The sequence below is a fragment of the Taudactylus pleione genome, unplaced genomic scaffold (assembly GCF_031769625.1).
Source record: "Taudactylus pleione unplaced genomic scaffold, aTauple2 ptg000726l, whole genome shotgun sequence".
NCBI lineage: Eukaryota > Metazoa > Chordata > Amphibia > Anura > Myobatrachidae > Taudactylus > Taudactylus pleione.
In genome coordinates, this window is record NW_028285128.1 from 9,517,794 (window position 1) to 9,545,654 (window position 27,861).

Below are 27,861 nucleotides of genomic sequence, written 5' to 3' on the forward strand. Positions count from 1 at the left end.
TCCTGAAAAAGAAATACATCCTCTTACTAATGGGTGTGCTTATATATATCGACATAAATAAGTCCTCATCAAGTCTTAAACCTTAATAACTATAGTCTCATGCGGAAAATAATAGATGACATAATTTATTTTGTCATTTTTTTTACTCAAGAGAAATATGTCAATATTATGAAGCCATGTGTGAACAGGATTAGTACACATTAGTAATAACTTATAGAACCACAATTGGCACCAATACTGTGCACTGGAATACTCTTTTTGGGTTTGAGGAGTTTGTTGCCATTCTTCCTCACAACACTGCTTCAGTTCATTGACGATTTAGGGAATTTGTTTATTCATAGCTCTAGATGTCGCGCCAAGCATGTCACTAGGTTTTAGATATTGACCTGGACTCTCCAAAATTTGGTTCTGGTCTCTTTCAGCCATTCAGTTGTAGAAACACCAGTTGTTCGACAGATGAAATCAACTTTTCATGGAGATTTTTTTTTTTTTTTAACATTTTTAATGTGGAGCTAATGGTGAACTCAACGATTGGAAGGTGTCCACGTTCTGTGGCTGCAAAACAGCCCCAAATCATAACTCCCCAGTGCTTGGTGGTTGCTAATACGTTTATTTTGTGGTTACGTGCAGTGTTTCACCAAACATTACATTGTGCATTAAGACCAATCAATTGGTCTTGTCTGTTCAGAAGGCGTTGTTCCAGAATTATTGCTCTCCGTTCAGACGTATCTTTACAAAACCTAGTAGTGTTTGTTTTTTTTTTGTTTTTTTTAGACTGAGGGTTTTCTCCTTGCTACCATTCCTCCATAATCCATACATGTTCTATCTCTTTCTGATGGTAGCATAAAGAACTTTTAACATTTACTGAGGTACTTGATTGATTTTGCCATAATATCCACTCCTGGGAAGATTGACAACTGTCTTCAGTGTTCTCCGTTTGAAAATAACCTGAATGATGATGGACTTCTGTGGTATGGAAGCAGTAAGGGTGTACTTTATTTTCACACATTGGGGGAGATGTACTAAGCCTTGGAGAAAGATAAAGTGGAGAGAGATAAAGTACCAACCAATTAGCTTCTAACTGTTATCTTACTGGCTGTGTTTGAAAAATGACAGGTGCTGATTGGTTGGGACTTTATCTCTCCAAGACTTAGTAAATCGACCCTATTGTGCTTTATGTTTACTCTTGGCATCTTCATATGGGCTTATTTTATGTTGAAGACCCAAAGGGGAAATTCATTTCTTATATTTTGTGCATTAACTAATGTTCGCCTGATGGAGCAATTCAATTGTTGCTATGCACGGGCACCCATATTGTGTGTGCGCGCCCAACATAACCCGGTTTAGCCTCGCAGATCGGCTAAACCCCTCTAAAGTACTGCTTTGGGTGCCCAGACTGCCGATTTCATGCAATTATCTGCTCACCACCTCAGGATGTTGCAAGCAGAAATGTGACTATCCGCAGCACAGGTGCCCAAACGGAGCAACAAGTAAATTGATCCTTAGTGTGCCCATTAGGTAATGCGCAGATGAATGAAATTAAGCGCCCTCAAAGAATCACATGAGATTAGATTTAGAATTTTAGGATTTGGTTGGAACCAGAAGTTCATTATGCCCTGATATATATAAATACGTAAGGAAAAAAAATGTATATATATATATATATATATTCAATGAGCATATAGTTTTCAATGTAAGACAAAAAAAATGGTGTGTATATATATATATATATATATGTGTGTGTGTATGTATATGTGTGTATATATATATATATATATAATATATATATATAGTCAAGATATGTCCACACTCACGTTTTTGTAGTTGAAAATTGCTGGGGTAGCTGCCCAAAAGAGACCTACAGGTCCTGTGTATAACCTTGAAAAGAGGGGTGCACTCACCAGTCTTCTAAAAAAGTCCTTTATTCCAACAATTAAAAATCTGATCCTGTATTTATTTTTAATTGTTGGAATAAAGTACTTTTTTAGAAGACTGGTGAGTGCACCCCTCTTTTCAAGGTTTTATATATATATATATATATATATCAAATAATTAGTGCACTTAATTCAGAATTTAGAACAACACCAATGTCCGGGGAATGAATCCTACAAGTGATTGCACAAACAGCGTCTTATAACCTATTCCTCATATTAGAAAGTGGGATTGTGAAGCAGAGATCCTATATCTGAAATGGATCGGCATCTTCCCCAATATAAGAACCGTGAGTCCAGCTGGGAACAACACTAAATAGAAAACATAGAAAGGGGGCGCCACATCGTGCTTAAAAGTATAACAATAATTTATTGCAAACTTTAAAAAATGACTGCGCGTACCAGAACAAGCGGTCAGAGCCACAGCTAGCGTAAACAGCACAATAATAAGCAGTCACCCGGTCTGTAACCTGGACGTCTCCAAGGACTTCTCCGGGACCTGGTTCCTCTGCATAATCCAAAACGCCAAGCCACGCCACTACATGTTTCGTCGTAAGACTTCGTCAGGAGGCCTCCTGATGAAGTCTTACATGAAACATGTAGTGGGAACACGAAGAAGTCGCAGCGGACCAGGTGCAGTGTCGTGTTAGAGAAGGGCATCACGAGTGCGAGTTCTTGGACAGTGCCTGGAAATGGCTTCCAACACTTGCAGCAGGCATTGGTTGGCGTACCAGTGACGGTGCGCTGCTGCACGAGTGGCTACATGACCAATCTACTCTTGTAGTCGTAGAAGATCATGGCTCTCCAGTGGCCTCTTTTGAGCTCCATAACGAGTTTGTGAAAGAAGGGAACAAGCTGACTTCTTTGGTGCTGCTTAAATACGGTTCTGTGCCCTGAAATTTCACAAGAACTTTAGTCCGAGATTACAGTTCACAACCAGACAGTTAAGGTGCCTACACACATAGCGATGTGCTCACGATCCCACGATGTGTACGATTTCCCCCAGAACTCTACTCGGGAGCTCCCCCGCAGTCGTGGGCACGGTTTGGTCTGAAAAGCTTCCAATTTGGCACACAATCTATCGTGCCTTCTAAACTATCCAGTGCATCGTGACTTCAATTTTCAGATCTGCCCTACAGCACGGCAGATCTGAAGATGCGATGTGCGACTTGCGGGGACGCGCATCGTGATCGTGTGTGGAGACTCACGATTTACTCATGATTTGGGCATATTTTACACGATCTATCGTTCCGATGCATCGGAATCGTCCAGATCGTGTAAAATATCGCGGTGTGTGTAGGCACCTTTTAGATGAGTCTACTCTACCTATGCACTGCACATCCAGAAACTTATTGCACACCCTGTGTGTGTGAGACCCTCATTTATGTATCCAAGAGTCCTGCCGCAACCCACTTAATATATATAGATAAATATGTGTATGTGTGTGTATGATATATATGCAAATTAACATCATTTCAAGTGATGAATAAAAAGCAAGATTAACCTTTTTGTTTTTGGTATGGTATGCATGAATAAACTGATAAAGCCGAGTGTACGTCAGAAAATTTCCTTAAGATGCTTACCCCACAACACATTCTTCAGACATTAGACACCACTTGAAATCACAGATAATTCAGGTGGTGTCTGTCTGAAGAATACCCCAATGTGTTTTATCTATATAATAAGCGAGAAAGCCTGTCTGTCTGTCCTTTATGCACGGCCAGAATTTCGAACCTATCGCCACCAAATTTCTCATGGTAGTGTAGTTTGACCAGATTTTGGTTTTTGCCTAGGTTTGAGCTTAGTCAGGGCCACACACTGTCACTCAATCAGTAAAAATGGGGGCACTCTTAAATTACAAAGGTTTCTGGGGTTGGCTCCAGTAGAAATTGTCAGTCTACCAAAAACCTGTGTGAAAGCTACAAAAATATCCTTTTAACCTCACAGTCTGAGTAAAGGTGAGTACACACGGGACGATTTTTTGACCGACTTGTCGATAACAACAAGACGTTATCGTTAAGTCATTAAATAAATCGTTCAGTATCTGAGGTATAACGATGAACGAAAATCACAAATGCGCACTCCTGTTTGTAGTTTTCGTTCAAGGCCCGAACCTCCAGTCCAACCTGATGATTATGTCAGGTTGAACATTGTTCGGAGATGAGGGAGGGAGCCAGGCACTGAACAAAATTGTTATTGATTTCATTCAGTTTTGTGCTCAGTGTTGTTAACAACACTGAGCACACCCCTGCCGGGGACACACTGTCCCGTGTGTACGCACCTTAGTGTCAAACTTTGACTCAGGCAAGTTCATATTAAATCCAGAGTTGGTCCTTTTTAAAGTGACCACATACAGTGCATCCGAAAAGTATTCACGGCGCATCACTTAATCCACATTTTGTTATGTTACAGCCTTACTTCAAAATGGAATAAATTCATTTTTGTCCTCAAAATTCTACACACAATACCCCATAATGACAACGTGTAAAAAGTTTTTTTTGAGATTTTTGCAAATTTAATAAAAAAAAAAAAAAAACACTAAGATATCACATGTACATAAGTATTCACGGCCTTTGTCATGAAGCTCAAAATTGAGCTTTAGGTGCATCCTCTTTCCACTGATCATCCTTGAGATGTTTCTACAGCTTAATTGGAGTCCACCTGTGGTAAATTCAGTTGATTGGACATGATTTTGAAAGGCATACACCTGTCTATATAAGGTCCCACACTTGACAGTGCATGTCAGAGCACAAACCAAGCATGAAGTCTAAGGAATTGTCTGTAGACCTCCGAGACAGGATTGTCTCGGCACAAATCTGGTGAGGGGTACAGAAAAATATCTGCTGCTTAGAAGGTCCCAATGAGCACAGAGGCCTCCATCATCCGTAAATGGAAGAGGTTCGGAACCACCAGGACTCTTCCTAGAGTTGGCTGTCCGTCTAAACTGAGCGATCGGGGGAGAAGGGCCCTAGTCAGGGAGGTGACCAAGAACCCGATGGTCACTCGGTCAAAGCTACAGCATTCCTCTGTGGAGAGACGAGAACCTTCCAGAAGGACAACCATCTCTGCAGTAATCCACCAATCAGGCCTGTATGGTAGAGTGGCCAGATGGAAGCCACTCCTTAGTAAAAGCACATGGCAGCCCGCCTGGAATTTGCCAAAATGCACCTGAAGGACTCTCAGACCATGAGAGACAAAGCTTGAACTCTTTGGCCTGAATCTATTTGGAGGAAACCAGGCACTGCTCATCACCAGGCCAATACCATCCCTACAGTGAAGCATGGTGGTGGCAGCATCATGCTGTGAGGATGTTTTCCAGCAGCAGGAACTGGGAGACTAGTCAGAAAAGAGGGAAAGATGAATGCAGCAGTGTACAGAGACATCCTGGAGGAAAACCTGCTCCAGAGCGCTCTTGACCTCAGACTGGGGCGACTGTTAATCTTTTAGCAGGACAACGACCCTAAGCACACAGCCAAGATATCAAAGGAGTGGCTTCAGGACCACTCTGTGAATGTCCTTGAGTGGCCCAGCCAGAGCCCAGACTTGAATCCGATTGAACATCTCTGGAGAGATCTGAAAATGGCTGTGCATCAACGCTTCCCATCCAACCTGATGGAGCTTGAGAGGGGCTGCAAAGAGGAATGGGCGAAACTGCCCAAAGATGGGTGTGCCAAGCTTGTGGCATCATATTCAAAAAGACTTGAGGCTGTAATTGCTGCTAAAGGTGCATCAACAAAGTATTGAGCAAAGGCTGTGAATACTTATGTACATGTGATTTTTTAGTTTTTTTTTATTAAATTTGAACAAATCTCAAAAAAAACTTTACACGTTGTAATTATGGGGTATTTGGTGTAGAATTTTGAGGAGAAAAATGAATTTATTCCATTTTGGAATAAGGCTGTAACATAACAAAATGTGGAAAAAGTGACGCGCTGTGAATACTTTCCGAATGCACTGTATATTAGTCGGCCCTCTGTGTTTGCATGCAAAGGCGTAACTTAAACTTTGGGAGCCACATGGCAAGAACTTATAAGCCCCCCAGCTCCCCCCCACCCCTCCTCCCCAAGGTAAAAAAACACGTACATTCGCCACCAAACAGAAGCCTATTCATGTTATACCACACAGCCTATTTAGTTTATGCCACACGGTAGTACCATACATGCCTACTCGCAAATCGAGGGCTTCCTAGCAAGGGGGTGTGGCCTAATGACAGCTGAAGCCTGGCCCCGCCCCCCAAAGCCGAGATGACCGGGCTGCTCCCGGAAAACATTTATGAAAAGTCGGCAAGTATGAGTAGTACCCCTTATACACATTATACCACGCAGTAGTAGTGCCCCCATACATTATAACACACAGTAATGTCCCTTACACTACACAGTAATACCCCTTACTCATTATACCACACAGTAGAGCAGTTAACAGATTATGCCACATAGTGCCCCATATAATACATGATTCCACACAATAGTAGTGCCCCTTACACATTATGCCACACAGTAATGCCCCTTATAACATTATGCCACACATGTTTCTATGTTTTTTTTTTAATGCCCCTTACACATTTTGTACCTCCCCCGTCTCCCTCCAGGAGCCTCTAGTCTCCCCCTGTGTGCCATCAGCAGCCAGCAGGTGTGGATTTGGGGCCGGGCCACCAGTTAATTACAGCTGGCGCACCAGCAGGCAGCGACAGACATAGACAGACAGCGCCGGCGCAATTTGAATCTGGCGGCGGTCGCAAGCCAAGCATAGCTTGCGGACAGGCAGGCAATCGGGGGGCCGATTGGCTGCTGGTCTGCCAGCTCTGATTGCCTCGCGACCAGCTGCGCTGTGTCTCCATGTCTGCCTGCCAGTGCGTCAGCTGTAATCAGCTGACGGGCCGGCACCAAATCAACACCGCTGCCATCCAGGCCCCCCTTGACGGCCCTGACATGACTGAACCGGCCCACCTTGTGTGCGTGACTGGGGTGCCGGGGGAGTGGTTGGCCGCAGAGGCAGCTCCGGGCACCATAGCAGCCGCACACCTTGCACCCACAGTAGTTATGCCACTCTTTGCATGCATGTTAGCAAACAGTGCGGTTGTTGTCAGGATCCAAGGAATGGGGTTATAGACTAGGACAATGTAAACAAATAAAGGCTAAGGTGTACTTCAGGGTCCAGTCATCAATCCAGGCAACGCCGGGTATCCCAGCTAGTATAGTATATAGATGAAAAGAATCTAGTGCAATAGTATTTAATGGCCATTCTAAAATGTGTATATTTTTAGGTCCAACATAAAGAACATTTATTGTATTTCAGTAGAAGTAAAGTTCAGTGTTTTTTTTTTTATTATTATTTTGGGATGTTTTTTGTTGGAAAAATAGTAATGTGTCCAATACTTTTAATTTACTTATTTTTCTTTGTTTTGTCTTCCAGATTTATCATCAGGGGCAGCTGCTACTTCAAATTATGCAAATTCCACTTGGGGCTCGGGAGCCCCATCCAGCAGTGGCCCCAACGCAAACCCTCCCCACGCCTGGGACAAAGTGATTGTAGACGGGTCGGACATGGAAGAGTGGCCTTGCATAGCTGGCGTGGACGCAGAGCCCCCTTCCGACAACGCCACAGACAACAGTGCCTCGAATCCAGCCTCGGAAAAGGGACCCCCACAAGGAAGCGTTGCTAACCACAAAGGAAGGGGGGGCCAGGGCCAACAACAACAGCAGCAGCAGCCTGGCAGCGAATGTATCCAGGGGGTATGGAAAGCTGACCCCAAGGCTAAGCCCGTCCCGTCTTCCAATCCCACTACAGAGGGAGTTAATAGACTAGGAAATTGGAGGAGCATGGGTGGGTCTGAGAGAACAGGGCCTGCATCTGGTTTCAGCAACTTTAACCCAAATAGTAACCCGTCAGCATGGCCGGCCCTGGTTCAGGAAAGCAGCAGGAAAGGGAACCCAGAGCCAGATGGCAGCTTCTCCAGCGCACAGCTTGGCCCAACGGGTCCGACCTCTCGGGAGCAGCAGTCAAAGATGGAAAATGCGGGTGCCGGTTTTGCAGCCTCAGGCAGAGAACCGGCCACAACCCATCACACTGACGGACCAAAAAATGGAAACACTAATGCTACGAACTCAAATACATCAAATCCCCTTGAGAACAAGGGTACGGCCTTTGGAGCTGGGGATGCCTGCCGGGGTTCTGACCTCTCTGCTCAAAGCACTGGAGATAGAAAGAATGGGGGGGTGGGCACTTGGGGGTCAACAAGGGGTCAAACTGTCACAGGAGATGCCAACTGTGGGCATGGCAATTCTGGAAACAATGGACGAGAGAGGGAGGACGTAAGGAAAACGTCTTCATCTCATAGACCCAATGGGTCCAGGGGAGAATCTTGGGACAGTAAAAGTGGTGGCAATGGTTCTTGGGGATATGGCCCACAGACCGATCCCAGTGAAGTAAAGTGGGGTGAAGGGAACAAATTGGTGTCAGGAGGGTTGTCTCAGGGAGAATGGAAGCAGCCGTCTGGGCATGAGGACTTAAAAGTTGGAGAATGGGGGGGTTCGAGCCAAGGAAATTCTAGCACTGGAGCATGGGACAATCAGAAGGGCCACTCACTATCGGAGAACCAGGGCAATGCATCATCAACGGCCTGCTGGGGACGGGCCCCCAGCTCTGCAGGAAGTGAGGCAGGGGGGCAAAGCACTGGAAGCAACCCAAATGCTGGGGGCAGTGGAGACAGCCTGAATTCTTGCAATCGGCGCTCACATATTAGACCTGCTCTCCCAGACAGTCAGGCTGTTTTGCAGACCTTGCTCAATCGAACAGACTTGGATCCCAGAGTGTTGTCAAACTCGGGCTGGGGCCAAACCCAAATAAAGCAGGATGCAGCTTGGGAGACTGAGGAAGCGACATCTCGAACTGAAGGCAAAGCAGACCGTGGAACTGAAGGCTGGGAAAACACATCGCAAGCAAAGAGCTCAGGGGGTTGGGGGGATGCCCCCAGCCAAAGCAATCAAAATAAGTCTAACTGGGGAGAATCCCCTGCCCAAATTCCATCTGGACAGGAGTGGAAGGACACCAAAGCCGCTGGCTGGAATGACTATAAAAATAGCCCAACTGGTTGGGGTGGTGGAGGTAATGGGGGTGGGGTTGGTGGACGAAAAGAGGAAAAGGCAGGTCCTGGGTGGAACAATGATAATGGTGCAAGTGCTGAGCAGGGATGGAGTACTCGTCAATCCAATCCCGGAAGTGGATGGTCGGCAGGAAAGAATGGATGGGGAGGAAGCAACAGTGAGGACATTGAGCCACCCAAGGGCCCTGGGGGCTGGGATGGCTCGGGAAACAAAGCTTCCTCTGGCTGGGGTGAAGTAGGACAGAATGATGGCTCTTGGGGCAATGGGGCTAACTCTAACCCAGCTCTGCGAACTGGCTGGGAAGAGGGTAAAAGGCCCCAAGGAGGTGGGAGTTGGGGTGAAGCAGCCAGGCCTCCACCAATACCTTGGAACAAGCAGCAGGAAGCTACACCAGCTGCACAGTCTTCTAGCTCTTGGGGTCCTCCAGCTCCTCCTCCTGGAAATGGGAGGCAGCCCCCCACCCCAGGTTGGAAAGGTGGTCCCACGCCAACAGTGTCCAAGGAGGAAGAGCCAAGTGGCTGGGAGGAGCCAACACCACAATCCATCGGCCGTAAAATGGACATTGACGATGGTACAGCAGCCTGGGGGGACCCTACCAGTTATAATTACAAGAATGTTAGCTTGTGGGACAAGAATGCGCAAGGACCACCTGGACAGATGCCACGGGAGCAGGGAATGCCAGGGTCAATAGCCAGCAAGGCAACACCGTCAGGTATGGGTAACTCCATTCTTGGTTTCTGATTTTATTTATGGAGATTGATGAAGTGGTTTAAAATTTGTCAATTTAAGAATGATGAAACACAGCTAAAACCTAAAATGATTTTGTCTACTTTTGATGTTGGGTAGTGAGCAAAATACCTGGGTAACTGTATGGTAAAACAAAGGCTTCCTCACAGCAATGACATGCACAGACCATGTTGTATAAATATATTGATCCCTTTCCATATTGCTTAGGCAATCGATCTGCAGTTGCTGGTTTTGTTTACAGCTAATGAATATTGAAATACTTTGCTATAGTCTGTCCTTGCTTTTTGCTGTACTTTTGTCATTCTGCCATTGCTTGTAAGACAACAGCATGCTGACATATCTTTAATCTGAAGCTTTATGCAAAATCCCTCCTTAAGTACTGCCTCTAGCTGAAAGATGCAGAGGCAGCCAAAATGAAAGATGCACAGCCACTTCAGTGTCACGGCCCCCATACACCAGCGACTGATTGTCGCACTGCTGCGATCCATAGATGCAGGGTTGGAGGATCGGTGAAATCCAAATATGTTCGTGATTTGCAAATCGGTGAAATTTAACATTTATAACTTCATCCATCCTCCGACGGATCGTGGAATACCAATGGGCGCCGGTGGGTTTTCCGTCCGGTGCATCGCCGTTTTCTGATCCCGTCTCTGGATCCGGCAATCTGACAGTTGGTGTATGGGGGCCTTAACAGCAGCCCTGTAATTTTGTTACACAAACCACACCTGTGTACTGTCCTTTTTTGAATATTTTGCCACTGACTTACTCTTGTTTCCATTTTTCTGTTCACCAGTTGTATTTTATATTTCAGGCATAGTTGGACTTGCCATGTCATTGAGCTATGCTTTATATATTTTACAGCGCTAAGGGCCATATTCAATTAGCACCGAAAACGGTCGTCATTTTCGCCATTTTTAATTATCCCCATATTCAATTTGAAAGACTTTTCGCAGGTGCAAAAAGTCTTTGTAAAAAAAATGTGGATAAGGTTTCTCCACTGCAGAGGTGGCGAAAAAAAAGTGCAGAATAGGGGTTTTGGGGTACAGAATTTAAAAAAAAAAAAAAAGTAGCCTGCAGCCTTAGGGATGTCCCCTTAATCGGTAAAAAAAAAATTTCAAATATGCATAGGACACCCCCAAAACAGTGGTTTCATTTTGGGGTGAAAAAAAAAAGTTGGGGGACAAACTTAAAAACTAGCGAAATTGAATCACGGAGGGTTCCCTAGTATGGGACAGGTGTTTTCTAGAATGCGGGTAGTTGCGGCAGGTGGATTTTTGAAGCATTTTTAAAATCACTTTAGGGACTTAAAAATATGCTTGCACCCATTTGTATGTACCCCAAATTTGATGGGGCTCGTTATTTTTTCCCAAAAGATAAGCTAAGTGCTATTCTTCACCACTTCTTCAAAGATGTAAGAGGTAAGATTTTATAGATTATTTTTGTATAGCGCCAACAAATTAGCCCGTATTTTAGAGAATATTCACATCAGTCACTGCTCAAGTGGAACTTGCATTTTCAGTTCCCTGCCAAACAAACATGAACAACTACAGACTTTACACATACATTCTCTGGTCTGAATAGAAACCATGCCCCTAGCACTGTGGGTTCAGCAATGCTAACCATTGGTTGTGTATTTTGTAACTAGTCTCTTCCCCATCACTAGCATACTAGTAGAGGGTTCCATGCCAGGGACAACTTCTTCCAGCTTTTACAACGGCATACAATTCAAACTGATCTGTGTCAATTTCCAACATGGTTGCTGAATTTGACTCTACAGTTTGAACCTCGTGTTATCTTGGTTTTCAGTGCACGAAGGAGGAGGTCTGGAACACTGTGGGACTTTCCTGGCACATAACCAACTATCACTATAAAAGGAATGCTGCAGTAGCTAACAAAATGTATTTAGGTGGAATTATCCTTCAGTGGTAACAAAACATTTGCTGAAACATGAAATATAATGTTCAACAGAAGACTACTACTATTGAGATGCCGTTTTGTTTGTTGGGTTTTTTCTGTAAGGAACATGGGGAGAACATAGAAACTTCACATAGAAAGTGCCCAGGTTGACCAGAACCTATAGCCCTGTGATGTCAACCCCTTTCATTCCCAGTTCCACTTGATTGAATTGTTGTGTTTATCGCCAACTCACAGCAATGGCAGATAACTTTAAGCATTGCTGGGACTGCAGTTCACTCTAGCGTGGGGAGTTATAACCATTATAGGCCCGTATTCAATTGCCGGCGAAAAGTCTGCTATGTTTCGCCTGCCAGACTTTTCGCCTACATCTTGTGTTTTTGGAGAAAACACTTTTCGTGCGCACGGCCGCTTTTCGCCCAATTCAATTCCAAAGGACGCGAAAACAGGCGGAAAGTGCTGTCAGATTTGGGGAAATCAGCCTGACACCCCCCAAAAGATGCACTGACATGGGGCATCACTATGGATTCCCCCAAATAGCCCTGCTGAAGGTATTTGGGGTGCTTAAATGCTCTCAATAGCTGCTTTGCACAAGTGGTGGAGAATAGCATTTAGCAGTTTTTTTTGCAAAAATAAGTAGTCCCAGCAAATTTGGGGTTTTAAAAAATGCATCTTCAACAAATACCTGCAATCAAAAAAACACCTGGGGCAAACTTGGGGGACCCCCTGGAGTCTATTTCGATGGTTTTTAAGTTTGGCCCCCAAAATGAAAGTATTTTTTTGGGCTGTTCTAAATGTATTTTTAAACTTTTTTTGACGCAGTTTACCTTCGGGGGACTGTCCCAAGGCTGCAAGGGTGTTTCCGCAACTTTGCACCCCAAACCCCCAATTCTTCACTTTTTTTCGCCTGCATTCAGAGGCAAATCTTTTCACCGGTTACAAGGCACAGACTTGTCGCACCGGCGAAAAGTCTTTGAAGTTGAATCCGGAGATAAGTTCTCGTCTAGTGAAATTACGTCACCGGCGGAAACTTTTTGCCGAAAACAGCTTATTGTGGCTAATTGAATACAGCCCTAAAACTGCTTCACACCAATATTAAATCTCTTTAGAATATACCAAAGAGTAATCGCTTTAGTGCTATCACTTCTAATAGAGTTGTCTCCCTATTAATGTAACCAGAATGGGTATGAACAGCCGCCGGTTCATAGGTAAGTACCCTATCCCTCCCCCTCCTTAACCCTCCCTCAGTGGTGCCTTACCCTCCCTTAACGCACCCTAACCCACCCCCCTAGGGGTGCCTAACCTTCTCCTCCAAAACCTAACCCTTACCCTGCTACGCTCCCTAAATCTAAACACAACCCCGTGGCTAACGCTAAAGGCGCCCTGGACTTGCCTCGTTCGGGCTGGCGTTCCGGCGTCGGGATTAAGACAGGCGTCGGTATTTCGACGCCTATCTTAAGTCCTTTGTCGGGATTCCGATGTCGGTAGGCCGCCGGTCTCATAACTACATCCCATGTAACTAGGTGCATTTTTCTGCTATGCTTTTTGCTTTTAACTTTTTTTTTTTATGCAATTCATAAAAGTATATTTTCCATCTGTTATAGTAGTGTCGTCACTAATCTCTGCATTTTTAAGACAATACTGTATAGGTACTTTGCTGAAAGTGGACTGGTCTTTTAAATGGCTTGGATTCTATTCTATAATACAGCTGCAGTCATTGGGGAAACCAGCAGTTGACGCCACGCTATTAAAAATACGCTATGCAGTACTGCCTTGATAATATAGAGTTGTGGTAATTGGGAAGATAATGAAATTATGTAAAAAAAATGTTCTTCCACATTAAATGCATTTGTGTTTATTCTCTGTATGTTTTGTATGCTGTTATAATTTGTTGATGCTGGTCTGTGCGCCTAGCTATCTACTCGACAAATGCTTATTTGTTCCTTTATGTACACATTGTAAACTTAATTTGTGTATGTTTATTTCTCTTTTACGTCTATATACTAGTCATGTCAGTCCTGTACAGCCTATGACTTTCCAGGTGTTTTGAAACTACAAATCCCAGCAAGCTCTGCCAGCTGGAAAGGTTTGCTGGAACTTGTAGCTTCACTATTCCTTGAGAGCTGTGTTATCCAGGCCTGATCTTATTACATTGTTTCTAATTGTTGTGCAATGTCAGTTTAAAGTTAAGATCCTGTGGTCAGTGGAGGTCTGTCTCGCCACTATACTTTGGGGTATATTTACTAAAGTGCTGTTTTAAGAAGTGGAGATGTTGCCTTTAGCAGCCAATCAGATTGTAGCTATTAGTTATTAGATATACATTAAGTAGAATCTGATTGTGCAACATCTCCACTTCTAAAAACCCACACTTCAGTAAATATACCCTTAGAATTCAAGTTATAAACTGCATAAAATTGTGTATTGTAATGATACAAAATTAATTGCTTGTATGAGGCGATTCCTCATCTGTATGTGACTTTTTTCTGTGATGCATTCCAGTATGCCATATCTGCAAACTTCAGACACGTCTTTGGTAAATGTATTTTGATTGCCCTGGCCTTAAGGTATTGGTATTATTTTTTTCGTACAGAAACAAACACTTCCAAACATTTGCATAAACCAGGAAGAGAATAAGGCACTTCTGTTGTACTGATCTATATCCTGCAGGCAAACCTGATCACCAAGTGCCTCTGCGGTGACTGTGAGGAACTATTTGATAAGGCTGGAAATGATGGGTAGTCTGGAGGAAATGTGCGCGTTGTTTATTCAAATGCAGTTCATTATGTTTTGGGCACGGTGCTCCAAATGAAAAAGCTTATCTGGAAAACCCCAAGTCCCAAGCATTCCAGATTATAGACTCCACAACAATGTATAAATGTGATTCTCAGTGAGGAATGCAAATGTGTTTGCACAGTCTTTAGCATTGTATGAAACTAATTAGCTGAATGGAAAGTCTGTTGTGCATAGAAACAGGACTCCTTCACAAATAGAAGTCTTATGATTTAGATTTCATCAGATTTCTAGGGCTGTATTCCATAAGGAGCGATGTGTGGTCACGTTGTGCAGCTGGACACACCTTTGCAGAGTTTCCTTTCCATGCGCACCTCTATAGAGTATGAGGAAAAGTCTGTGATGATGGAGGTCGCAAGATGGCTGTCACATCATGGCCATCATTGCTAATTGTATACCCCACCCCTTAATATTTGCGTCTATGTAAACGTTACTGATATTCTTGCTTTGCAATCCACTTGTGCAGAATACAACTTCTTGTGACTTCTGGTGAGGTTGTGTACCATCGGGTAAGTACTAGGTTACTGCCCCACTGTAGCAGGATAATAGCAGCTGGGCCGTCTTTTAGGGTTCTTTTTTTGTTTGTTTGTTGATTTTCTGCTTTTGAGCTGTTTTACTTCTACCTCATTGCCATTTACTTACTGTACAGCAGGGTTTATGTTATTGAAGCATTGTATTTATATTTGTATTTTTCTTTAGTTTGGAATAAAAATAAGGTTCCCCCTGCTGACAATGGGACATCAGCCTGGGGTGAGCCAACGGAACCTGTTTCTGGATGGGGGGAAGGAGAGGAGACTGGACCTCCAGCACCAGGCTGGGGAAATGCAGCACCTGTAGCTCCCAGTGCCATGAAAACTGGTGAGTCACATACAGTCTCTTGCTTTTGTTGTTTGTTTGTTAAATAGATCTTTTTGTTAATAACCGAAAATATGATTCAGATTATAATTCAGATTATGTTCTCTTATTCTATTATGTAAGGTATTTAAGGTTTATCTCTATAAGGTCTTCTCCGTAGACCTCTTGTTCTTTTATAGACCATTACAATTTGTGTACTAAGCTATGTAGCTGTGTTTGTTCAAATCACAGTGTCTGCTAAGACCCATTGTCATGAATCAAGACCTCAAATTCAGTTTGTTTGAGGGAATCTCTATGCATATAAAATCCGAAGTATTACTTCACCCTACCACCTACTATGGGGACCGCATCATTACCATCACTTTCAGGATACTTGTTTTCAACTCTGCAGTCGCTGTGGGTGTATCATGTCTTATTTGACACGATTACCCTTTTGTATGTCGTGGACCATCTCCAATAAGGATTGAGACCTTGTATCACCTGTAGGTAACATGCATTATTTATGCAACTAGTAGATGGTAAAGCAAAGATGATGCAGACATTTAAAATGACACTAAACAAGATAATTTTCTCTGTACACAGGTACAAAATCTATGCAAGATGGCTGGGGGGAGAATGAAGGACAGGTGGCAGGGACTCGTCACAGCAGCTGGGATGAAGAAGAGGAAAGTGGTGTTTGGCATAGTGCAGGATCTCAGGGAAGTGGCTCCTCCCACAACTCGGCAGGGTGGGGCCAAGGAGGAAAGAAACCACAGATCAAGGTGAGGTCACAAGGTGTCTTGTTAACTGGATGAAATATAAATAGTGACAGCTGACAGGTCGGTCGGGTAGATAACCTCCCACCACCCTGCGCTGTCATTAAAATGCAGTGTATAGCCGCTGACCATTTTTTTTATTTGTATGATATCATTTTATAAATGGGCGTTTGTTTACTCTGGTAAGTTTTTTGTTTTCTCCTGTATTGCAGGGATCCCTGAAAGGGGGAAACAATGATTCCTGGATAAACCCATTGTCCAAACAGTTCTCAAACATGGGATTACTGGTAAGTTTGATTCATTGCAATCCATGTGGTTCCTGTCTTTACTCTTCTTAAAGGCACAGTGTGAGAGTAGTTTTATAGAGCAGAAGAGTTTGTGCATGGGTGAATATAGATTCCTAGTTTAGAGCGAAATGTAATTATGTGCATTTGTAGTCTTCATTCCTTCAAAAAACAAGGAGACTAAAAGCTTGCACAATATACTTTGTCTAGTAGTTGAGACTGCAAATCTATTGGTTTATTTTTCTGTACAAATTACCACTATTCATATCAACATTTTTGGGGAAATTCAGTTAGGCGCAGAGTTTACCTTGCAGCCAATTGAACGCGTTGACCGATTCAGTTAGCTGCAGGTACTCCGAGCGCTAAACTCCAGAGGGTGGATTTATCCTCGCAGCCTCAGGAGCTGCGAGGAAAAATCTTCATTACAATACAAATTCTTGCATTTAATGCATGGGGAAACCCATAGATTCTAACACTTTGCAAGGAAGGAGCTTCCTTGCAAAACGCTGGAATCTGTGGGTTAGCACTTAATAACCCAGGGTTTACCACGTGGGAAAAAATGCTGTATAATTCATTAGCTCCAGTTGTTGCTTTTCCCAGGCTGCAAATCCTGCGCCTAATTGAATTCTCCACTTTAGTACTTAAATATTTTCATGGAAGAACTGCCTGGCATTTGCAGGTCACCAACTAGTGTCTCATGTAACTTGACTCTGTGTGATTGGTGTCTATATGTCACAGAGCGCTTTAAACCTAGTAATAATAACTGTTCTTGTGGTGGTTGTGAATAACGTAATGCGTAATGGTTCGCTTCTTCAGTGAGTAAAATAACAGTTGGAAATGGGCAAGAGAAAGATCACTTGGGGTTGTGTAAATACATAGTTTATAAATATGGTGCAGCTCATAATTGGAACCCAGAAATGGTGCCTACAATTTGTAAGATGGTTTTTGTGCCTGTAGAGTCACAGGTCATGGTAAAAACCATGATGACCATGAATCCTAGTACTGCATTAGAGACGAAAAATAATAGGAAATTGGCCTTCTACAGCGCACAGTATTGTGTGGAGTCAGCTTTTCTTAATAAGCTGCCTTCAAGGACATTGAAGCAGACTTTCGTGGTCTCGGGTTCTCAGTACCGAAACAGGCAGTACCGGTGCCGGGAATTTTTTTATTTTTTTAATCCCTTTAGGTTACTGGAATAGGATATAGTCATGAATAGTCTTCTATTTCTATAGTAACCACTTTTATTTTCAAGTTCATCTACTGTATGATTCATGGTTGTATGGTTGATATTTTGGAGAAGTCAAGTATTTCAGAATGGCACTTAATACTTGAGGGTTATCCTGTCCCATATTCTTAATGTACTGCCACTAATTGATATGTTTTGTTTTTTATTTTGCTCAGAGCCAAGTGGATGACTCATCTGCTAGTAAGATGGACCACCCTGTCGGTGAGTTACGTTTTCTTTCGGCACTGTGCAATATGAAACTATGACCGCAGATTCCTTTGCTGCACGTGTTCTTAATTAAATATTGGAAGTCCTATAATTAAAGGTTTCTCTGTTATTAACCTTCAGGTGTTCTTCCGGAAAAGAAATTTGAGGCGGACAAAAGGAGTGTGAATCTCGGGGATTTCAACGAAATGATGCGGAAGGACCGGTCCGGTTTCCGTCTGCCCAATTCCAAAGATATTGGAGCCGCAGACAGCGGACCTTATTTTGAGAAGGTAACTATTCATGCCTTTACCGTCTTTGGCCATCACATCATCATTAGCATTGGGCAGTGACATAATGAGTGTGTATATTTTGTCCATGAACAGCCCTGACAATGATGTGCAATTCATAGCGGTGTAAAATAGAAAAAAACAATTTGTACATTTGGCAGTAACATAGCTATTCATTGTACAGGTCATGTGCTGAAACCCTGAAGGAAGCTTACACAGACCACTTTAGTGTGTGCGTATGTGTGATACAGCTGGGGTTTCCATGTTGTTCTGTTTGTGGTATCAAGTAAATCTGCACTTTATTTCTTGTAATTTTTACAGTTTTAAAATGCTTCCTTAGACACAAGTCATTTAAAATAGGGGGGCATATAAGGGTCTGATTCAATTTTGCGCGGGTGCCACTGCTAGAGTGGGTCCCCGGTGACCTCCGCACATTAACTACAGAAGGTAGATTCTGCTCGCAGGCTATTGAGGCGCGGGCAGGTTCTGCCTACCGTAACTGGCAGATAAATGTGCAGCACGTGCTGCTGACAACAGCTCGTAATATATTGAATCTACCCCTTAGAGCCATAGTGATCTGTCCTCAATTGAAAGTTGTAAAGAATGAAAATGTTAGATTCCTGTGGCTCCATACTATCAATTCCATCGAATCAAATCTAAAATAAGATGACCCAAAATGCGACCATGCTGTGTCTGGGGGTGAATGAACCGCTATCTCGGGTATATCTAGTTTGGAGGAATATAGTGAATATGGGTCATACATACTTATTTGTGAATATTTTCTTGATGATTTTAATTCTTTAATCATATTTTATTTGCTGTTTTATGTTAGTACCAATATTTAGCAATAGTTGAATGTGGAGAATTCCTGAGCTTGATTAGTACACTGACTCACCTATCATTTGCACTCAATAGAATTTCTCTGTGTCTGTCTCTCCTTCTCCCTCTTGCCTTCTGCTGCATCACTAACCAACACCCCCTGACTGGCTTTAGCTGACTTTGCCTTTCTCCAATCAAGACGGGTGCCTTGGGGACGAGGCTCCGTGCTCTCCCTTTTCTCCCTCCCCCAGCTACAAGCTATCTCCCTCTGGCTCCTCACTCCCCTCCGCGGGCCTGGGAGCTATCGGTTCGGGCCTCAACCCCCAAACCTTCGCTGCTAGACAAGTAAGAGTCCTTGTATGGATTTCCTCAACAATGAGAAGCCGATATATTACATCTTCCTTTTGTCAGGAATATTCCGTGCTGTAATCCATGTTAAAGTCCCCCCCGTCCCCCCCCCTAATAAGATATGGTAACAGTCATTACTCGATTTTTTTGTCTCTCCCCCATTGTATTGTAACTGAATGACTATACTACTTACTAATATGGGCAAATTCATTACCAAATTGTATTCATTTCTTTATAATCAATGGGAAAATGTGGTCACTATGTTAAAATGGTTCATCGCTTTGTTGCAAGTCTCAGTCTCCTTTTAAGCTGCGCAATTTCTCGTGGTTGTCATGTGGTCATATCTGGCTCATTCATCAAAGGATGCATCACATTAAGCCCCACAAAGAGTGGTGTAATGCTGGGTACACCCTAGATAATTTGTCGTCCGATCCGGCGGATCAGAACGACATATCGGGCACATCGTCTAGTGTGTACCCAGCATTAAACTTGCACCTTAAGAGCTTTGTACATTCCAGTATGTGACAATTCATACGGTAAATGAAAATTTGTTTAGGGTACAAATATACAAAACCCTGTGTGCGTATTTTATAAACACTTTGGTAGTAAGCAGGTGCTATCCCCTTTAGCACCACCACCCAGAACGTCTGGCATGTCTGCATCAGTGATTTCAATGTTCTTTTTCAATTAACTCTGCTTTTTTCAACTCTCCTGACAGTACTAAGAAGTTAACTCTGCTTGTAGAAACATAGAATTTGACGGCAGATAAGAACCACTTGGCCCGTCTAGTCTGCCCCATTTTTAAACATTTTGTTACCTCAACCCTTATTGATCCTTACTTCTTCTGAAGGATAACCTTATGACTATCCCATGCATGTTTAGATTGCTCTACTGTCTTAGCCTCTACCACTTCTGATGGGAGGCTATTCCACTTGTTCACAGCCCTTTCTGCGAAGTAATTGTTCCACAAATTTCCCCTAAACCTACCACCCTCCAGTTTCAGAACATGTCCTCTTGTTCTAATACTTCTCTTTCTTTGAAGAATGTCTCCTTCCTTTACCTTGTTAAAACCCTTTATATATTTGAACGTTTCTATCATGTCTCCCCTTTGCCTTCTCTGCTCTAAACTATACATATTAAGATCTTTTAGTCTTTCCTGGTACGTTTTGTGGTGTAGACCTTGCACCAATTTAGTTTCCCTTCTTTGTACAGTCTCTAATGTATTAATATCCTTCTGGAGGTATGGCCTTCAGAACTGAACACAGTATTTGAGATGAGGACGTACCAATGACCTATACAGTGGTATTATAACTTCTTTCTTTCTGCTACTGATTCCTCTCCCTATACAACCAATTATCTGACTTGCCTTCCTCATTGCTTTGTTACAATGTTTGCTTGCCTGAAATAGTGACTCCTAGACCCCTTTCCTCTTCAGTAGTTTCCGGTATAGTGCCATTAAATACTATATTTAGCCTTTGGATTTTTGAGACCCAAGTGTATGATCTTGCATTTTTTGGCATTAAAATGTAGTTGCCACATTCTTGACCATTCCTCTAGTCGGTATACAATCCGGAAATCGGCTGCCTTAATACCGACAGCCGGCTTCCCAACTGTCATATCCCGGCAAGGGTGAAATGCCGGGCGTCTAGATGTAGACGCCTGACATTACCCCCTACGCCGGGAGGGTTAGGCTAGGGGGGGGGAGGGTTAGGGATAGGCACCCCCGGGGGGGACTTAGGGTTAGGCACCCCCCCAGGGGACTTAGGTTTAGGCAGCGGGGAAGGGGGGTTAGAGTTAGGCACTTAGAGGGGGGATTAGGGTTAGGCACTTGGGGGGAGGTTAGGGTTAGGCACTCCTAAGGAGGGTTAGGGGGTTAGGTTAGTTTATACTTACCTTAGCGACGATCGGGATTTCCAGCGCTGTCGGGCTTCCGCTGCCGGGCTCTGCTCATCTGTCGGTCAGGTACTGCCGGGAATCGAACCGTGCGGCTGGCGGTATTTCATACCGATTCCCTCTAGTCTACCTAGATCATCAATCATTTCTTTTACCCCTCCTGGTGTGTCTACCCTGTTGCATGCCTTTGTGTCATCTGCAAAAAGGCATAGTTTCCCTTCAATACCATTTTCAATGTCATAAATAAAGATATTAAAAAGCACTGATCCAAGCACAGATCCCTGAGGTACTCCACTGGTAACATTTCCCTTTTGAGACTGCACTCCGTTTACTACAACTCTCTGTTTCTTATCCTGCAGCCATGATCTTATCCATTCAACTATCTTTGTATCCAATCCCATGCTTTCCAGTTTATTTAACAGTCTGCGATGTGGAACAGTGTCAAAAGCCTTATTAAAGTCTAGATAAACTATCTATGGCTACCCCTTTATCTATTTCCTTAGTCACCCAGTCAAAAAAGTCAATAAGATTTGTTTGACACGATCTCCCCCCAGTAAATCCATGCTCTTTGGGATCCTGCAAATTGCTGGATTTGAGATAATCTACGACTCTTTCTTTAAAGAATGTTTCCATCAGTTTCCCTACTACTGATGTAAGGCTCACTGGTCGGTAGTTGCTTGCCTCTTCCTTGCTTCTACTTTTGTGCAGTGGGACAACTTTTGCTCTTTTCCAGTCCTCTGGAATTACTCCAGTAGCTAGTGACTGGTTGAATAATTCTGTTAATGGTGTTACCAGCACCCCTTTAAGCTCTTTTAGTATCCTTGGATGTATCCCATCTAGCGCCATTGATTTATCCACTTTTAGTTTTGAGAGTTCTGTTAGGATCTTCTCCTCTGTAAATGTGCTTGTTCCTACCTCCTTTTTCTGATTACACCTGCAACCTAACTGTGGCCCCTTGCCCTCTCTCTCAGTAGTGAATACTGAACAAAAATAATCTGCTTTACTAGATCTCTCTTGCCATTACTAATTCATTGGTGTATGCTTTACCATTTCTTGTTTTTTTTTGTTTTTAAACTAGCATGTTCTATGTTACTGTTTTTTTCCCCTTAGGTTTGTGCAATTTCAGCCTTTATGCCCCATATAAGTACAAGTAGTTAGAATTTGGCATAACTAATGCTTACTGAAGGAGACAACAGAATGGTATAATGCAATAGCAGTCATAATTCCAGCCCACGTCATATTCATTTATAATCATTTACTACTTGATTGCATGAGCACTGAATGTTATGTTTGCCATGTTATTTGGGTCGTGTATGCGGTGGATCTTAAACAGTCTGTAAAATAAATGATTTAATGTGGAGGAACCAGTATGTACTAAATTCATTTACATAATCGACTCATTTTTTAATTCTTCAGGGTGGCAATCACGGTCTGTTCGGGAACAGCGGTGCACAATCGCGTGGCATGCACAACCCTGTGCCATCGCTCAACTCCTCTCCCAACCTCCGGGCACAAGTGCCTCCCCAGTTCCTATCTCCCCAGGTGAGATACCATTTCCTGTATGTCTTTGCCAACCAATCATTTTATCGACGTTTCAATGGTTTCTTTTTCACTTGTTTTGATAATCAATGCTTTACTGATTAACTCTTCGTTCCTTACTCTGACGCAGGTCTCTGCCTCTATGCTGAAGCAGTTCCCTAACAGTAACATGAGCCCAGGACTGTTCAACATGGGGCCCCAACTAACTCCTCAGCAGATCGCCATGCTGAGCCAGCTACCCCAGATCCAACAGTTCCAGTTGGTAAGTGTTCAAACACTACAATTTAGTCTATTTTTTTTTTTTAATGTAAGCAGCCGATATAAAATATATCCCTGGATCTGAGAAATTTCACCCACTGGGATAATCAGACTTATAGCATACCACACGTGCAGGATGTTTTCTATAATGGAACAAAAACTCTTACAGTGGAACATCTTACCAAATAAATATAGACGGCAGATTGCATGTTACATTGGGTGCTTATTAAAGGGCCACTAAATGTAAAATTCAAGATAATCATGATATTTGTTTAGACAGGGGAGTCTGTACAGACCTCTATAATTCTGTCAACATATTTGAACTTTGTTGGTGTGTGTGCACTTGTGTATGTGTGTGCTTCTGAACTTGCTAGTGAGTGTTCCAACCAAGGACCGACTGTTTGTGGCTTACTGCTTTGTGGCTGACCTGTTTTATAGATGTTTTCGTTAACTAGAGCAGCACTTACAGGTGCCCAGGCCAGTTCTAGCAGGGAACAAGTTGACTTGTTGGAAAGGTGGCATCCTATGACCGTGCATGGCTGTATACTTGAGTTTATGCACCTGTTAGACATGGTTGTGTCTAAAATGGCCAAACACACTAATTAGAAGGGGTGTCCACATACTTTTGGCAGTGTAGTGTGTTTTATTTATAAGCTCTTTAAGACAACTTGAATTTTAGGATCTATAGTATTTTGAAATGTATTAAAAAAAAAAAAAAGTAATCTTTTGTATTACAAAACCATTCTGATGATTCCATTGTGATAGTATACAGAGTCTTACCGCTAGATGAGTTTTTAAAGAATGGTGATCCACTTTTCTATTCCAATCACCTAGCTTTCAGCTCTGATACTGACCTTGTCCTCATGAACAGGTCTGAGACAGTTTATGTATGAAGTCGTGGTCTTGTTTATAGAGCAGAAAATTACCCTATGCTCCATTTTCAAGTCATCGACCAATAATCTAATCTGTATAGTACTTTGGCCTGTCATTTGTTATTTACTAAAATAGATGTAAACTTGCACAGAGCTGTAACAACCATTCATACTCTTTCTTGTGTCAGTTTACCTTGCAATAATCAAACTCATTGCCTGTATATTGGCTAATGCAGAGTGCAAGTTTGCACCTATATTTCTAAATAAATGTTCATTTGTCTGTGTTTAATGACTTTGTGTCACAAGAGGTTTGAATCGTACGACAAAGTTCAGAACAGCAAACCTTTTCCTGCCCAAAAGTGACACGTCTTGACTTTCCTTTATACAGATGGGCACCTTATACATCCATGCTGCAGTAGCACCAAACTACTACTCTTGGATCACCAGGGCCCATGCGACTCTGCTAGCGCCAGACGTTGTCTTTTTTTTTTTTTTGCATGGTTTTTTTTGTGTATGTGATTTTTTTTTTTTCTGGGGTTTGCGTATTTTTATTTATTTTTTGCCGAAAATGCTTCATAGGGGGGAATCGAATTGCGGGCGGCGAATTTAAAAAATAAGTCTGATTTTTCCTAAAATCATTGATATTAGGAAAAATCAGCGGGACTTTATCTGGAACCTCGGCGTCACCCCCCATTTCCAATTAGCTTAATTGGTCTTAATTACTCATATTCCAAAGCGGTGTCTTCTGCATCCAACATCGGCAGACAGGTCTTCAGCAGGGTGAGTATGTGAGTTTGAATGTTTTTGAATGTTTGTGAGGAGTGTGTTGAGTGTATACGCCTCCCAGCAGCTCCCTCCCCAGTGACCAGGGGAGGCCACCGGGAACCGTGGAGATCACCTGAGACCCACCGGACAGGTGAGTATCATTTATTTAATTTTTTTACGCACAGCAGGGTTTTCAGCTCTGAACACCCTGTGACAGCCTCTTTTTTTTATTATTGAATATTGCGGGTATCGGGAGCACGCATACCCGCCGTAATCCAAAATTGGGCGCAAGGTTATTTACCTCGTGCTCAATTGACAATTGAATCACCCCCATTGTCTCAATGTGATGCAACTAAGATGCACCAGGAAAGTGCGCTTATTAATTTGATATGTGACACTTGTATATATGTGTGCGACTGAGTCTCTGATTCTGTATGTGAAGTGCTACGTCCAGCAGCCACTGTTTTTTTTTTTTTTTTTTCATGCCAAATTCTGTATTGCTTCATATACAGAATTAGTTGCACACAGATATACAAGTGTCAAATTAATCAGTGCAGTCTCCCGGTGCGTCCTAGTCCCATCGCAAAAGATGCCTGACTCTAGCAGAGCTGCCTGGGACCTAGCTGCTTTTTTTGTTTTGTTACAAGTTTAAATATAAAGGAGCAGGGTATACACAGGTAGGTAGATAGGTGTATATATGTGTCAGTGACGGTTCCAGAAGTGAAGCTGCAGCGTAGTCCAAAATTCAAATAGGGGCGCCACACCCACTGCCATCCAATATGCTGCCAAACATCACCGGCCAGGACACCCTGGCAGTTGGTGTGGCTCCCCTATTTGAATTTTGGACTGCGCTCCACCTCTGGAGCCACAACTGGTATGTGTATAGAGAGCCGTAACTAAACATTTTGGTGCCCTGTGCATGAAAGTGCTTTGGTGTCCCCCCTCTCCCTCATCGTAAACAGGGACAAAAAAGGGGCGTGGTCTCGTAGGGGAAGGGCCTGGCCAAAATATAGTGCCCCCAATTCACATTACACCACAAGTAGTGTCCCTTACACGTTACACTAAACTGTAGTAGTGCCCCTTACACATTACACCACACAGTAGTAATGCCCCTTGCACATTATGCCAACAGTACAAATTTTCCAACATTACGCATTATGCACACAGTACAAATCCCCCCCTTACACATTATGCCATTCATTACAAAGCCAGGCCCAGCCGCCCCCCACCCCCCTTACACATTATGCCACACAGTACTCAGGCCGGCCCCCCTTGCACATTATGCCACATGGTACAAAGCCCAGCATCCCCTTACATGTTATGCCACATAGTATAAAGCCCAGCCTCCCCTTACACGTTATGCCACATAGTACAAAGCCCAGCCTCCCCTTACACGTTATGCCACATAGTACAAAGCCCAGCCTCCCCTTACACGTTATGCCACATAGTACAAAGCCCAGCCTCCCCTTACACGTTATGCCACATAGTACAAAGCCCAGCCTCCTCCCCCTTACACGTTATGCCACATAGTACAAAGCCCAGCCTCCCCTTACACGTTATGCCACATAGTACAAAGCCCAGCCTCCCCTTACACGTTATGCCACATAGTACAAAGCCCAGCCTCCCCTTACACGTTATGCCACATAGTACAAAGCCCAGCCTCCTCCCCCTTACACGTTATGCCACATAGTACAAAGCCCAGCCTCCTCCCCCTTACACGTTATGCCACATAGTACAAAGCCCAGCCTCCTCCCTCTTACACGTTATGCCACATAGTACAAAGCCCAGCCTCCTCCCCCTTACACGTTATGCCACATAGTACAAAGCCCAGCCTCCCCTTACACGTTATGCCACATAGTACAAAGCCCAGCCTCCTCCCCCTTACACGTTATACCACATAGTACAAAGCCCAGCCTCCCCTTACACCTTATGCCACATAGTACAAAGCCCAGCCTCCTCCCCCTTACACCTTATGCCACATAGTACAAAGCCCAGCCTCCTCTTACACGTTATGCCACATAGTACAAAGCCCAGCCTCCCCTTACACGTTATGCCACATAGTACAAAGCCCAGCCTCCCCTTACACGTTATGCCACATAGTACAAAGCCCAGCCCCCTCCCCCTTACACATGCCACACAGAACAAAGCCCAGCCCAGCACTTACATGTACAGCTCCTGATAATGTCACTGTGGGAGCCGTGGTAAGGCACAGTCTCTGTCCTCCGTTGTGCCGCCTCCTCTCTTCACTGGGCTGCAGAGCACTCTGGGACTGGGCTGGGACAGATATCATGACGTCTCTCCCAGTCCCAGAAGACTGTACAGCAGACGGGGAGGGGACGGAGCACACGGGGCAGGTAGCTGCAGCGCTGCACACTGTAATGTGTATTAGTACTATTATACATTGCAGCAGGCGGCCACAGCAGATGAGGGGGTGATCGCAGGTGGCGGCGGTAAGTTTCTGCTCACAGGGCATGTGCGCTCTGTGCGGGCGCATCGGCTGCACAATCCTAATTACGGCCCTGTTGTGTGTGTTTTTCTGTATACAGATAGAGGCTGCAGTAATAATAATGCTATTTATAGATATTTTGGGATGAAGGTTTTTAGGTTTCCTGAGTGTATGAAAGCTGTATCTGCTGAAGTGTTGGATTTGCTTTGTACAGGCCTGTCAGCTCCTCCTACAGCAGCAGCAGCAGCAGCAGCAACAACAGCAGCAGCAGCAGCAGCAACAACAACAGCAACAGCTCCTCCAGAACCAGAGGAAGATTTCGCAGGCCGTTAGGCAACAGCAAGAACAGCAGGTAATGGGTCACTTCTCCATTCTCCAGCCACCTTTCAAGATCATATTTGTAAAATCTACGTATTTAGCAGCAGACCTGAAATTTAAGTATACAGATTGCATGGTATTTCTTAAGGTGCCCACACACATACCGACTTTTCATCCAATTTGGCCGATTTCGACGAATCGTGACGACAGATCATGTAAAAAATGGCCAAATCGTGAGTTTCTACACTTGATCACGATGCCGATGCGCGTCCCCGCTCGTCGTACATCGCATCTTCAGATCTGCCGTGCTGTAGGGCAGATTAGCCAATCTGGGATACAATGCACTGGCTGCGCGATAGATCTTAAGTAAGATTGGACATTTTTAACTCCAAATCGTGACCACGACTGCCTGGGGAGAGTTCAGGGGAAATCGTGTACATTGGCTGATTGGGAGCAAGTCGGTATGTGTGTGGGCACCATCACTGTTTGTGTCCAACTGGATTGC

At 43.7% G+C, this 27,861-nt stretch overlaps 1 protein-coding gene across 2 annotated transcripts in view; it reads left to right on the forward strand.

The window, feature by feature from the left end:
- The window catches only part of TNRC6B (trinucleotide repeat containing adaptor 6B), a 124,854-nt gene that overhangs the window by 81,364 nt on the left and 15,629 nt on the right, over positions 1 to 27,861 (forward strand). Inside the window, exons 6-15 of one of the 2 annotated variants that reach the window (XM_088456907.1) lie at positions 7,344 to 9,746; positions 15,185 to 15,343; positions 15,923 to 16,101; positions 16,308 to 16,382; positions 17,781 to 17,826; positions 17,953 to 18,101; positions 19,092 to 19,262; positions 22,575 to 22,700; positions 22,828 to 22,959; positions 27,253 to 27,390. In XM_088456907.1, the coding sequence (XP_088313033.1) occupies positions 7,344 to 9,746; positions 15,185 to 15,343; positions 15,923 to 16,101; positions 16,308 to 16,382; positions 17,781 to 17,826; positions 17,953 to 18,101; positions 19,092 to 19,262; positions 22,575 to 22,700; positions 22,828 to 22,959; positions 27,253 to 27,390 (3,578 nt within the window). The remainder of the gene's footprint in view (positions 1 to 7,343; positions 9,747 to 15,184; positions 15,344 to 15,922; positions 16,102 to 16,307; positions 16,383 to 17,780; positions 17,827 to 17,952; positions 18,102 to 19,091; positions 19,263 to 22,574; positions 22,701 to 22,827; positions 22,960 to 27,252; positions 27,391 to 27,861) is intronic. The other variant, XM_088456909.1, reaches the window with a different exon arrangement.